The sequence below is a fragment of the Linepithema humile genome, chromosome 3, assembly GCF_040581485.1.
Source record: "Linepithema humile isolate Giens D197 chromosome 3, Lhum_UNIL_v1.0, whole genome shotgun sequence".
NCBI lineage: Eukaryota > Metazoa > Arthropoda > Insecta > Hymenoptera > Formicidae > Linepithema > Linepithema humile.
In genome coordinates, this window is record NC_090130.1 from 29,189,668 (window position 1) to 29,203,542 (window position 13,875).

The 13,875-nt window shown below is 45.6% G+C and overlaps 2 protein-coding genes across 2 annotated transcripts; both read left to right on the top strand.

Annotated features, from left to right (window-relative positions):
• Nucleotides 1-43: 43 nt before the first annotated feature.
• Nucleotides 44-3,387, top strand: Cp110 (Centriolar coiled coil protein 110kDa). The gene is made up of 6 exons (XM_012363089.2): nt 44-314; nt 392-2,140; nt 2,219-2,404; nt 2,488-2,672; nt 2,764-2,873; nt 2,947-3,387. Exons 1-6 carry the CDS (start codon nt 252-254, stop codon nt 3,000-3,002), a joined length of 2,349 nt encoding a protein of 782 aa, XP_012218512.1. The 5' UTR covers nt 44-251; the 3' UTR covers nt 3,003-3,387.
• Nucleotides 3,388-3,775: 388 nt separating this feature from the next.
• LOC105669875 (uncharacterized) lies at nt 3,776-13,828 on the top strand. The gene is made up of 2 exons (XM_012363068.2): nt 3,776-4,264; nt 8,808-13,828. The coding sequence occupies exon 2, from the start codon at nt 8,809-8,811 to the stop codon at nt 9,688-9,690; it is 882 nt and encodes a 293-aa protein (XP_012218491.2). The 5' UTR covers nt 3,776-4,264; nt 8,808; the 3' UTR covers nt 9,691-13,828.
• The last annotated feature ends 47 nt before the right edge of the window (nt 13,829-13,875 follow it).

Here is a 13,875-nt window from a genome sequence, read left to right on the forward strand (position 1 = left end):
AATTTTATAACTCTTCCATGAAACTTTCCGCTCTATGTATGTTATAACCCATGAATTTAATTTCCTTAGTGATGCTACTGAGCATTTAAATGATAAGAGAAATGATAAGTGGGAAGCTTTTCGTGCGAGGAGATATTTGAAAAGTTGAGAGCTGTGGAAAGTGAGAAACGGTTCAGTGATAATTAGATCCGTCGCGTGTGGGAATAATTGATAGATTGAAGCAAAGTGCATTCTTAAGATTAAAATAAAATATGCAGCAGGAATTTTATACTTCGTGTATCAAAATAAACGGGATGCCTCTTCTTCCTCCACTAGTAAATATCCGTTAACTAATACGTTTCTGCAGCTTTATTATAAGAAATTGTTTTAATTGATATTGTACTATTTTCAGATGACTGATAGCGTTAAAGAAGAAATGAAACGTTATAAATCTCTGGCAGTTAAAGTAGAAGAAAAGTTGAAAGATAGACAAGTGAAAGGCTCTATTAGGGATAAATGCGTACAAGCTGACATGATGGAATCCACAGACACATTGAAAAGTATCAGGTACAGTTCCGACAGTGATTTATCCAATTATAATACTACAAGTGACACCAATAATAGTGATACATATTCCAAGTTGACTATTGTTGAACCAACAACAATAAGGCAGAACACTGGAGAGCCAGCAGAAGAGCATGATATCGAAACCCCCACGTCAGACATACAACAATCACAGTCTCAAGTTCTTTTAGCAAATAAAACTGTCGATGAATCAAAACCTACAACTCCAAGCACTGATCAAAATGTTAGCGCCATAGAAGTAGCATCAAATAAAAACGCAGTATCGTCAGAAAATTGGAAACCTGAAGTGCCCAGGACACTGGACATAGTTCCGATAACATTAAGTGATCAAGAAGAAGTCACAACGGTTTCCAAGGAAAATGAAAGTCTGCCTAAGTTATCCCGTCAAGGTTCTTACATCCTGGACACACCTAGCCCTATTTTGCTCGCTCACATGCATACGGAATTGACCGATGAAAATTATACTCCTACACCTACCACTGCAATATCACAACGAAAAAAATGGAACATTGCGCAGCCTAAAGTGGAGTGGGAAAATAAGCAATTTGTAGCAGAGGACACAGAAGCATCAAATAAATTAGAATGTAAAGCGGAAGAATCGACTTCTCAGCACACAAAATCGGATACTTTAACAGAGTCATATCAAGCAATTAATTCTGCCAGTTGTGCGGAAGCAGTGATTTCTGAGCAACGTGCTGACACCACGCCAATCAAGCATAATTATGTATCTAATATCGATTTTACGAAGCAAAGTTCGTTAGAAAAATCAAATAGAGATAGTGACACTAGTGTGTCGAATGTTGCAAATAAGTCGCAGGAGTCTACCGAGGATGTAAATAATTCCAAAAAGCAATTGTCTCATGTAGATGAAAACAAGTGTCATGATAAAGTAGAAGATACTAAAAAACATAAAGATACAAGTGTCAAAACGAAGCCGTCTATTACACCTGAGAAGCTCTTAATAGTCTACAAAGAAATCGAAGAAATGCACAGAAAGCAAATGATGGAGCTGATAAATCGTCAGCGAAGAGAACAATCGCTACTACAAGCGGAATTTCAGAAACAACAAATGCTTTTATTAGCCGAAATACGAAAGTATTCAGTTTCCGGAGTGTCGCATCCAGTCGTATCGAGTCAGCCAAAGCAGTCGTTGCCAAGCAAGGAGGTGAAACTGGGAGACAACGTTAGCGAAATGAAACAACAAAGAAACATCAACTCCCCGGGCAATTATCGCGCGGGAGCGCATTGTAAATTACCGTCGGCGAACGTTATCGTATGCCCCCTGGATTACATTTCTTCCAAAAATTTGTATATGCTGAAACACAAATCCCCTCCTTTCATCATGAACACCTCTCCCACCGCTCTCGACCTGGACTTTGCGAGAAAGATAGATTTATGCAACATTACATATACTAATAACAATAATAACGATAACGATAATGATCACAATAGCAATTACAAATCGCACGATCGTACTGTATACAAGAGTTCATCTGTCAGTCGGCAATTATTTCCCCTGGAAAGTAACACCACACACGTGCCGGTATTGGACACTTCAGCATATCACGACAAACACGTATGATCATCTTTATGCTATAATTCTTGATACACATTTGCATCGGATACCCTATCGTTATTGCAAATTGTGTTGCAGATACGGGCGGTAAATATCATCAATGCTTACACGCGAGGTTATTTAGTGCGCAGATTAATGCGGACCGAACGTGTAATCACATTGAAAAGGGTGTACAAAGAGGCGTTGCAGTGTATGCTCAAGTTGCACGTTGATGCGCCTTTAAACTTGGCGGAAGTGGACTTCCTTCATCGTCTCCAGTTACAAGTAATCACCACTTTCTTTGCTCAGGTCTGATTATCTCGCATTACACACATTTTACAGGATTAATAATTGTACGATATTTCAAGTGTGACGCAGCGTCTATGAATATAGTGGAATTGTTTGCCCAGTCGCCGTCAAAGAGAATGCAAGCGATCATGCAGGATCGCGAACTCCAGCAGTCTCGAGCGGAACGGCCGACGTCGGCTCGATCGTATTCGTTCGCCACTCAAAAGACTTTAGCCAGGAAAAATCTGAGAGAATTCGAATCCACGTAATGACACGGTTTCTCTTCCGCTATCACATATAGAGCTTTTCTATGTTTTGCAACTAGCATCAATATACATGTTTTTGCTGTTGTCCAGAATGACAAAGTATCAGCGACCGTTGGCCGTTAAGAGGGGCATCGTCAGATCCAGATGTCAAACGTGGACCTCGGATATGAGAGACAAACTTATGTCACCGAGCGCATTGCGTGAGTCATTCGCATATATTTTCGTTGCGCTTGATTTTTCAAGAAGTACACTCGAATGTTTCTTAAATTACAGATCAAGGTATTAGAAGAAGTACCAGCACCGGAGCCGTTCGGAAGCCGTGGCGATGACGAGACAGAGTGCCTTACGACGTTGATTAAGCGACACACCAATTTCAATCCTTCAAAGCGTGCGGAGTTGCGCGCAGCTCTCGTACCGAATTATATTACTTGGAGCGTTAGCGGTTTCTGCCTTCAAGAAGCGGACTAGTGCCTGATTTTCCGACGAATTTATTTTATATTATTGTTATTTCTCGACTGACGTAATATTTATCTGTGATACGTGTATATCCAACACACAGCTTCCTGTTTTATATTTATTAAACAAAGGATTCAGACAAGAATTCCGTTGTATATCCGAGAATGAAATATGCCAAATGTAACAAATCGATTTTATCGTCGGAAAATTTATCGTGTAAAGAAGAATCTTCCGTAATAAAGTATGCTTTAAGTTAAATTCTATAAAAATACTGTATAATTGAAAACCCATCCCCCTTTTAGCATCTTATTATTCCGTATCGCGTTCTGAATTACATCATGAGATCGAAGCATCCATCGTCGGTCATTCTACCTTTGACATTTCAAAATTAATTAACTCTGTTATCGTTCGTGCGCGTATTATGCGTTCAATAATAATAAAATTTATTTTTCGCGCAATGAAAAAGGAATCGCGCGATAATTCGGTCTTCTTCGCGTGGGCTCGATTCTAAGTTCGAGAGCTAAGTCCGCGTTAATTTTTCCTGCGATGACATACTTCGGCTGATGTTTCAGGCTCGCATCAGCATGACCTGCGCGTATCGAGTTCTCGGCGGAGTAAAAGCTCCGTTGCGCGGCGGGAGCTTCCGTTTGGCATACGAAGTGCCGGAATCTGAGTCTGCGCCGTACTTTGCAGAGGTGTGTCCTGGCTTACACGCTCCTATTTAGTAACATACAGGCAGCTTTACTCGTCCAGCGGTCTTACGCGGCGGTACGTGCGCGCGCGAGTTCACCCCGCAGCAGGGAAAGCGTAAAAACAAAGCGGCTCTCGCGGACGGACATCGCACGCCGCCGGAACGCGAAACAGCAAAATCCCAGTGGAAAATGTAACGATTTTGAAAAGTCTTCTCGCGAGGAGGGAAGAGAAAAGCGTCGAAGGAGGAAAAACGAAGGAGACAGAGCGAAAAGGGGAGAAACGGCGGCGGCGGCGGCGATTTTCCACTTCGAAGGGGACGCGAGGCGCTTCGCCACCGGTGGACCGATCAGGCCGAAGGGCAAGTTTCATGGCGTGAGGCGTCATCGGGGACTCGCGGAAGCTCGCCTGTTTTCCTCGCGGAAGAGCGAAGACCGAAAGTCAGGTAACGCCGTCGTTCGAACCACCGTATATCGGAAGCGCGATTCGGGAGCTCGTCCCGCGTTCTCGCTCGCGTCCTCGGCTTGCGAAGAAGATCGTGCATTTTGATTATCGACCCGCTTTCCGCGTCTCCGCGAAAATTCGAACGACGTTCGACGGGAGACGGCGACGCGAGAAATCGGAAGAACCGGAGTTCACTTCCTCCAATGTGCTCTCAGGCACGGTATTTTGCGTATCGTGCGTTCGGCACGCGAGAAAATGCATCTCGCGTGTCGAACGCGCGCTCTAATCAAGATTAAATATAGCGTGTGCGCGTCCATACGCTCAATCTATAGACACCGATTTTGCTTATAGCTACACGAGTCGCGCGAGCGTCGCGCGTCGTCGTTTGTGTCGGTCCTTGTTCCAAAATATACAAAACGCGCGGCCGAGACCGAGCGGGGGCTGCTGGCATTATCGCGTCTATAGCGAATTCTATTCCGAGAGAGAGAGAGAGGGAGGGAGAGAGAGAGAGAGAAAGAGATGCAGCAATCAAGAGGGCTGCACGCGAGTTCGCCCCGCGCGTATCTTAATAGCGCAAAAGCCAGCGAAGCGCCTCGCTTAGATGATACGCAATTTCTTTTACCATATTGTCACCCTTCTCGCCCGGTTTTTTTTGCTGCCTTTTCTCCTCCGCATTGCGGGGTATTAATAGAAATGTGCGTCCGACGCGTAGGTACATTGTGGCCGCCCGAGCGATTTTTCCCATCCGCGTCGCCATCCGTGACGGAAATTGTCCGCAAATTGTCCCCCATCCGTCGTCATTTAGCGCCGCGCCAGTAGTATACTTTATCATTGATCGAACACACGGCCACAGGCGACGGGTTCTGGCAACAGGTACCTGTCTGCGACATGGCAGAACGGAAACAATCCAATGACCGACTTTACATACCGCGGCTGTAAACTTCGTCCCCGGCTTCGCCCTTTGGAAAATTTCCGAGCATTTCCGAGCATTAAGCCGCTTAAGTACGAACGAATCGCGAGAGCGCGTTTATTTTCGTATCGCTGAAGCGAACGTTTCCGGGGGCGTTCTTTTTCATCCCGGGGAGCTTTCTATAAGACGCGATCCACCGACGAACAGTCCGTTTCTTAGAAAAATAATCCAAATCCGGGTTGAAAGCTCAGTCGATTTTCCACTGAGCGTCGGCGCGCGCGCTGCAGCGTTTTCTTTGTACAAAACGTAAACACAGGAAAGCGGTCGATGACTGCGAAATAGGCTTACTGCTGTAAAGGCGTTCGTGCGAAACCGTGACTCGCCACGGCTATATTTATGATTGAGGGAGGACCCTAAAGGCGCAGATATCTCCCACGAGCTTGCGTCACATCCGGTGCAACAGCCACTCATCCGCGGAAAACGCAATCGATTTCGGGTAAGGTCGCACCGCGTGAATCACGTTTGCAAATTAGATTTTTTACGACTTGTGCGAAACGGAGAACGAAGCGGAGCTCGCGGAATTGCCGCCGGTCGATGCACACGAAGTTTCCGCAGCGAATTTCAGCGCGCGTCAAACAGCACACGCGGGGGAGCGACGGGTGCCGCGGATCCGATCGACGTTGCGCGGCTTTTAATGAAAGCATCGCGTTTAGTTTGGCGGCGCGCCAAGGACCGAAAATAACGGAACGCAAATGGCGATAATATAATTCCGCGAGAATCCGCGTGTCACGTAACGCGGATGAGCCGATAAAACGGCGAACGCGCGGCGATCGAGAAGATTATGGAAAACGCGGCGCGGAGAGACGCAATTAAAACTTGAAGTCGATCCCGCCGCCGAGACTGTATTAAGAGTCGACGAGCACAATGCGAAGTGGGTAATTAAAGCACTCGTCGGGGAGTCACGAAGGCTGTTTCCACGGCTTAACTATTGGCGGAGCGGCCTAAGGTCTTCGGGGATTAAGTGGAAAAGTGCCTTCCATTAATATAATCCGTTGCGCTCGGATCTCTCCGCGGGATCGGATTACATAATTTATCTTAAAGCTCAATCTTAAACAGCCTCCGAATCGGACGCTTCATTTATTTTTATCTCATTCAATATAATTATTTAGCCTACAAATCCGTCGGTTTATTTTTCTCTCAATTTAGACGCATTACATATGCTACTCTATGATTCCACGTTTAGTCACTGCTCTGTAGAATCTGCGATAACAAATATTTCTGTACTCTTCTTTTTCTTTATGTTGCAAGTGGTTTCCGTTATTTTGCTCTTGCGAGAGAGCAAGCCGACGATTTTTACTTTCGGCATTGACCGACAGTTAAAATTTCCCGCAAAAATTGCCGACATGAATGAAATATTACGTTACACATCGGAGACGGAAGCATTTTGAACTTTTTTTTTCCACCAACAACTCTGTCGACGAGTTTGAACCGGTCGGTTTAAAGTTGCGCTGGACATAGCTGTAAGATCGCGAAAAAAGATTAGCTCGCCTTCGTTAATTCTCGCTCCTTTTGCAGCGAGAACGCGAGGCGTAGCACACATGCGTAGCTCACACAGCGCACGTAGTGCACACCGCCGCTGTCTGTCCTCGTGTACTTTGCGTTTGCGTTCTGTAAGGGAGATGGGGGATGGTTTTATTGATCGTGGAGCAGGAAACGCTTTCGCGGCGCCGCGCATTGTGATCGTGAAATGAAGGGGCATCTCGTGGAGTCGCCTTTAAGATCTCGCCCTCGGATCGTCCCACGATCGCCCCAAAGCGATCCCGCTTTGCGGACGATATCAATCTCGGCCGCGTTGATGACAGGCCGCGCTTAAATTACAAGCGCGTCGAGCGGGCTCCGCGCGGAGCGCGGCGTTCCGCGGAGAGATCAAAGTTATATATTTCCCTTTAGACCTATGTACGCACATATTCATGATGCCACGGCGAGCGACTTTCTCGCAAAGCGATGCAAAGTAGAGGAGGTGGGCCGCTCTTGGCATTCGATGCGAGAGCCGCCGACGATTCTTTTTACGCTTTAAATCGCGCGGTCTTGCAAGTCGGATGTAAAAGTCGGGCGCGACGCGCGTTGCGCTTCGGCATTTAATTAATTCGCGGCCGCTCTTCGGAGGACGAATGTCCGCGCGCGTGTCTCATCGCGCATAAATAAGGGAACGTAAACGTATTTCGTGATGCCATTCACTCCCACATACGCTTCTTCGCGCGACGGGAGTGGCCTTACGTCGCACGAATAAAATGTAACGGCCCTCTCAGGGCGAGATGTATCGCGCGACGCTTCCGAATCGCTCCGGTATTTTTCGATACGACGCCTCGCGCGCGTAAACATTTTTTTATTGACCGCATTCCTTCGATCGACTCTTTCTCGCCACTCGTCTCTCAAACATTTGACTTTCCTCCGACAGAAGAAACACGTTTGGTATTCTTACGATCTCTCGTCTACGAAGTTCGGAGACATGAAGTGACTAAGTCCAATCGAAATGCTTGCGTCAGCGAGAGCTGGGCTTTGACGAAGCTGCCTCTTTGACGCATCATAACGGACTGCGTCGCTTCATGAATTACGCGATTATCTCTGATAGCGAATCATCATTCCTTGTCATTAGGAAAGGTAACTTTGCTATGAAATTGCTTCTTCCATTAAGTCGTCCGTTCCATTTTATCGTTTGCATTATGTACACGCCTATATCTCCGATATGACGATAAAATTATCGTTCCCTATTTTATTAAAATAAGCTAGCTCATTTTTACATCAATTTTCTGAAAGAGACAAGAAATCGAGAAAAAGGAGCGTAGTTGTAATATAAATAACTGTAAGAGATATAGCAAAAATTATATATATATATATATATATATATATATATAAATATATCGATTTGCGATGGCGTACAGCGATTGTACGTTTTTCCAATCGAACGAGAAGAAGTGGCCTAAACAACGATACGACACGTAAGGTCGTGAGAAGAAAAGACCGAGGGAAAAATGCGTCACCGTCAGTCGCTTTAATACGCGCGATTCCATCGCAGTGCATCCTGTAAACCCTGTAAATAGATCCTGTAGGCCTTAGACAAATAGAGGTAGTTAATTAGTCGATGCCGAGATACATATATATATATATCTCCGAGCGAGTTTGCCGGAGCAATAGACTATTGAGCAGTCGGGAAATGAGAATGTAGAAGCGAAGCTTAACCCAGCAAATTTCTCCTTCGCTTCGTTGCCGTAGTCGATTAATTTCTATATACGCTTGCCACATTGCTCGCCCGCGAGCAGGCACGTAGATCGCTTTATTGACATTTCACGACAATAACGTAGTTTCACGATGAACTCTTTTTCCTCTCTGCTTAATCGCGGCATTACGAGATTACACGCGGCGCCGGTCGGAACGAGTGTGGATTATTTCAATAAAGAACAAAAAAAAAATGAGATTGCAATAAAAAGAGAAAAGAAAGAGAGAGAGAAAAAGAGAGAGAGAAAGAGAGAGAGAGAGAGAGAAAGAGAGAAAGCGTATAGAGTTCGATAGATCGATTAGCGGGAATTGATTAGTAAGATTGATTGAGCCAAGGGTTGTCTTTCCGGTGTTGCAGGATGCACGCGGTTGGATTGCACTCGGCGCTGGCCATCAAGCGTCAGCGCAAGCGTCGGGACGAGCAGCGTCGCGCGCGCGAGCGTCGTTATAGCGCGCAATCGGGCGAGAGCGGCCTGACGTCGCCTAGGGCCTCGACCGGATCGCTGGACCAACACGGCAGGCATCACGGCAAGGGCGCGCACGGCGCCGGGCGCCACAGCGCCGGCCAGGGCATGCTGGACACCAAGGTGGTCACCTCGATCGGGATGCTGCACATCGGCGTCGTGTTCCTCGTCCTGGGCGCGTTCCTGCTGATGAGCGGCCTGCTGCCGGGCGATCTCGCCCACTGGGGCACCAAGGCGTCCGGCGGCTGGTGGAACGAGCTCGTGGCGGTCGGCCTGTTCGCGATCATCGTCGGCGTCTTCCTCATCGTCCTGAACCGCGTGATCGCGAAGAAGGAGGAGGACGATCTCGAGGAGTACGTGCAGCGTCAGCTGACCCGCTCCCGCTCCGGCCACCGTCTCGAGAGGGACGTGGAGACGGGCGGGCTGACCACGCGCCACGCCAGACGCGCGAAGCAGCAGATGAAGCAGGCGTCGTCGGACATCGAGATCAAGGAGAAGAGCGCGACCAGCAGCGAGTCGCCGGAGTCCAGGAGCCCGCCGCCGGCTTACTCGCCGCAGCCGACGATCAACGGCGACAATCAGGCGACGGCGCAGCTCTACCTGGAGCAGATCACCGAGGAGGAGATCATCAGCGACCGCGTCGAGACCTCGACGACCAACAGCCTGAGCCCGGGCTCGCCCAGCGAGACCAGGGAGCTGCTGCAGAACGCGCGGTACTCGAAGCAGAACGGGAATCCGCAGCAGGTCCACCGGCCGCTCTACGTGTCCAAGATGTAGATCCCGTCGGATTAAGCGGAGGGGAGGGGGCGGGGAGGACTCCAGCGACGTCCCACGATGATTCTGCCAAGGCGAACGCGTACGCGATAATCAGATAACGGAGATAACGACGCAACGACACGCTCTCTCCGTCGTATTCTCGCGCTCCAATTCCGCGCACGGGCGCACCTTATCGTACATATTAAACAAAAGTCTTTTTATCCACGATTGTTCCGAGCGGCGGGGTTATTCCTCGTGGTGAAATTCCGCGAGATCGTGGGCGCTTAATACGAATTCGTTTGCGCGAAATGTACAAGAAGGGAACGCGCGCCGCGATGTTTTTTTCGCGCGGATATATCTCGTCCGTCGAGGCGTGCACCTCGCGACGAAATTGCGCAGCACAACGCGGAGACTGTGAAAATAATTTAATATCGGGAACACGCGGATTTCCACGCGGTAAATAGCGGTGGTGTCGCGAAAAACCAAAGCACGCCGGCGACACTGCGGGCGAAAGAGACTTTCGATCGATCGCGTGGCGAAATTTACGAGAAGGAAGAATCTTAATAATCATATACACGGTACACAACACACACACACACACAGACACATGCGCATGCACACAACACTTAGACGAAGCACGAAGTAGGAAAACAAGAGAATCGAATTCAAGGACCAAGAGCACTATCCAAGGAGATCATATCGTAAGAGGAGGCACGATTTTGCGAAACGATTGCTGTTAAGATGCATCTAATAGGGAAGTAATCGATAAATAACTTACTGAGAATAATCCGTTTATACCTAAAAATCTATTAGGCGTATAAGTGAGGGCGCATGTATTACGATATATAATCCTTTATACACTTTCTATCCTTCGTACGTTCGATCCTCATTTGCCAATTATTTCGAAAATGAATTCGCAAACGAGGCGTCTCTATCAATCTAAGTTAGATGAGATTCCAGTAAAACGCGGTATTAATTTTTTTTTCTCCTTAAACAATTATGTAGTTATATCGAGCGCGCTGCGATATTACGTTCGAAGCGGCTGATCTCGTTAAAAAGTTGCGATAATTATTACTTACGATCGTTATCTCTGATCTCGTCATACATATAGCCGCGTCGGCAACGAGAGAACGGTTCGTTTCTGCGCAAGGACTGAAGGTAGCGGAATGTTTCCGACTATATGATGACACTCCGAGACTTGATTTCGACATATTCTATAGCGCTAATATTTTAACACGCACTCTCGGAGGAAGATTCGTTCAATACATATGCGCACACATATATATATATATTGAACGAATCCATCTATATATATATATATACGACGAATTCCAGAATGTACGCCAAGAATTGCAACTATTCGTCCAGCGACTGTTGGCGCGACAGTTATCGTTAAGCTAGTCGATAATTTGTAATATGCTATATTCCTTTTTATAATATATTAAGCATTTATTTACATACACTAACTTTAGTCGGCGGAGATCTTTGAGAATGAACGACGTCGCGAGAAACTCCCGTCATTCCACTGAAATTAGCGCGGGGGAGGGGTGATAATTTTGGGAGGGGGGGAGGGTGGGGGGAAGGCGAACGGAGACGCCGGGGATATATATGTCGCCGTTTGTTTTCGAATATCTTCCAAACGTGGAATATTGCTATGCTCGGGCGCTACTATTCTGTGATCCTAAGAAAAAAAAAGAAGAAGAAGTTAATCTTACACGTCAAATGAATCGCATTGAGAATGTTCTTTCAAAATATATCGTATACTCTGTATATATTATACACTATATACATGCTGTTTTTATCACCACTCCGCGGGGCGCTATCTATCCCTTAATTGAACGCAAAGAGTGTCCCTACTATATTTAATTACACGTGATTACAATTTTTTATGCCTTTTGCATATTTAAGAAAGTGAGGATGCGTGAGTGAGAGAAGATTGTGTGGGGCGAGAGGGATAGAGAAGGCGAGATATACGAAGGTGTGGGTGCGAGTAGAAAGGGCGAAATTCATTGCGATTAAATCGGAGCCGATCGGGGATTTTCGAGCGGGAAACGCGAGCCACGTCGGCGGGCGCAATTTTCGAAACTCTAATCGTGCAAAATTTCCGCTTAAAAAATTGTCCCGGAATCGCTTTCAGATAGATAGATACGATCCGAAATCTCTCGGAGGGAGATTTCCAGAACGTCTCGAACCGGCTCTGAATTAAACGTCGTGCAACAGTGCCTTTTGTTGTGCATTTAATATTTTCGATGAGTTTTCTCTTCGCTAAACGCGAAAACGAAAATGTAGGATTGTTTCAATTTGGCGCACGTTTGATTTTTTCCACTTTCGATACGCAAATTGTGAACCTAGCGTTGTGTAATAGGTACAATTCGAATTTTTCAAATAAATCTGTCTATTTTTTTATCAGGCAAAGCACAGTTTGATTAACCGAAGTGGAGTATCCGTTTGTCGAAGCTGCAATCAAATTTTGCCTGTCGATTTTTTAAACACGCTGCGCGAGGAAAATAATAACACCATTTGTAAGAAAATCCGAAGCTTCTTATTACACAACCCAATAGTGCACATGTACAAATAAGCTAACCGAGGATCGATTAGTTATTTTTTGAACTTTTTTTATTAGGTTTTAAAATATCCTTTTTTCACGAAAGAAAAAAATATACTTTTCAATTTCGTTTGTTTTTTCGACTGAAAGGCTGAAATCGCGAACTAATCTTACTTATATATATATATATATAGCGTGTAAGTCTGTCGCATAAAAAAATATCTAAGAGTGTACATCTTCTTAAAGCTAGAAACTACTCCATGTATTATCTCGATTGTAATTTTGTTGTTTACTATGATATAGATTTACGAAGCACAATTCCTTTTCACGGGACGTTATATCTCTACGCGAAGAAGATTCTGCTCCAGATACTTAAACGTCCTTGAATAAGTGGTACAATTATATTCTACATAGAGTGCCGCGCGTGTGTAAACGCACGCCTATCGATTGCAAAACTTTTCAGATCTAAATAAATAGCACGAGCTGTATATCGATTCCGATGCGTGGGACATCGCGTTTTTCGGAGGAAAATAAGTCTGCCTATAGAGTTATTTATTATTACATTCGTTTCGCGCTACGCACTATATCTTTGGGAAAATCGTTCGTTGGGAAAATTATTAGACTGCTAGGTTTACATTTTAGCTTACGTAGCGGCGCGGCGTGTGAATAGACACGCGTTTTTCTCGCATGCGCGCCATTCCGCACGCGATGAGATCGACACGATCCGCGCGTGTCGCGCGTTATTATTCGAGAATTCTTTCGGAATTTCAACGGCGAGAGTATCCATCTCTCGTGCACACGTGTGTGTTTAACATTCCTTATTTCGTGAGAGTATTAAGGATAATTGGGAACGCGGGAGGGTTCCGCGGGCGATGAAAGTATTATTAAAAATGGCATAAACGAAACTAAAGTGCTCACTTTACAGGATACATTACGGACTGTCAGATGGATTTCTCTTATACTGCTACACATCTCGTCTAAATTCCTGCCGAAGATTTTAAATATAATTAAGAGTAAAAGAGATGTAATTCCGCTTCACTCGTGTTTGGACGTTAAACGTTGGACTGAGATTGTGGACGTGCGATTTGATTGATGCGCGTGTCGGGGGCGAAACGACACCCATGATTATGTAACTATCGGAACAATTTAAGGATATCACTATATTTATCGCGAAATTCACGGATACACAACGTACATGAATACGTTTGCGTGGGGGGGCGCGAAATTATAGAGGACAGATAAGAGGGACGGATACGGTATCTCGGCCATCACATTTCACCGTATTCGGTTACCGAATCGATGTTACTCTCTTATCCCTCTGTTCGCCCCGGCGGAAACGTATTCGCAGGAAGCTAGATTATAAAAACTGTCGCATGATGAAACAGTAATAAAAAAAAAAAAAAAAAAAAAAACAATAAAAAGAATCGTTACTATAATTATCACGATTAAAACGCGCAGTTATTACATCGCTGCTATTGCGACTCTATTTATCGTAGTTATTTTAACGAAGTTAACAAGCTTTCTTATGCGATTTCTCTATTGTACCACTTATATACAATTTGGTGCACGACTTTTCGAGAATAAATATTTATGAAACGCTCCATTCTTAACGAATGATTGTTCTTCTACATTTCAAGCATTCCCGCCCCCATTCTGCCGCG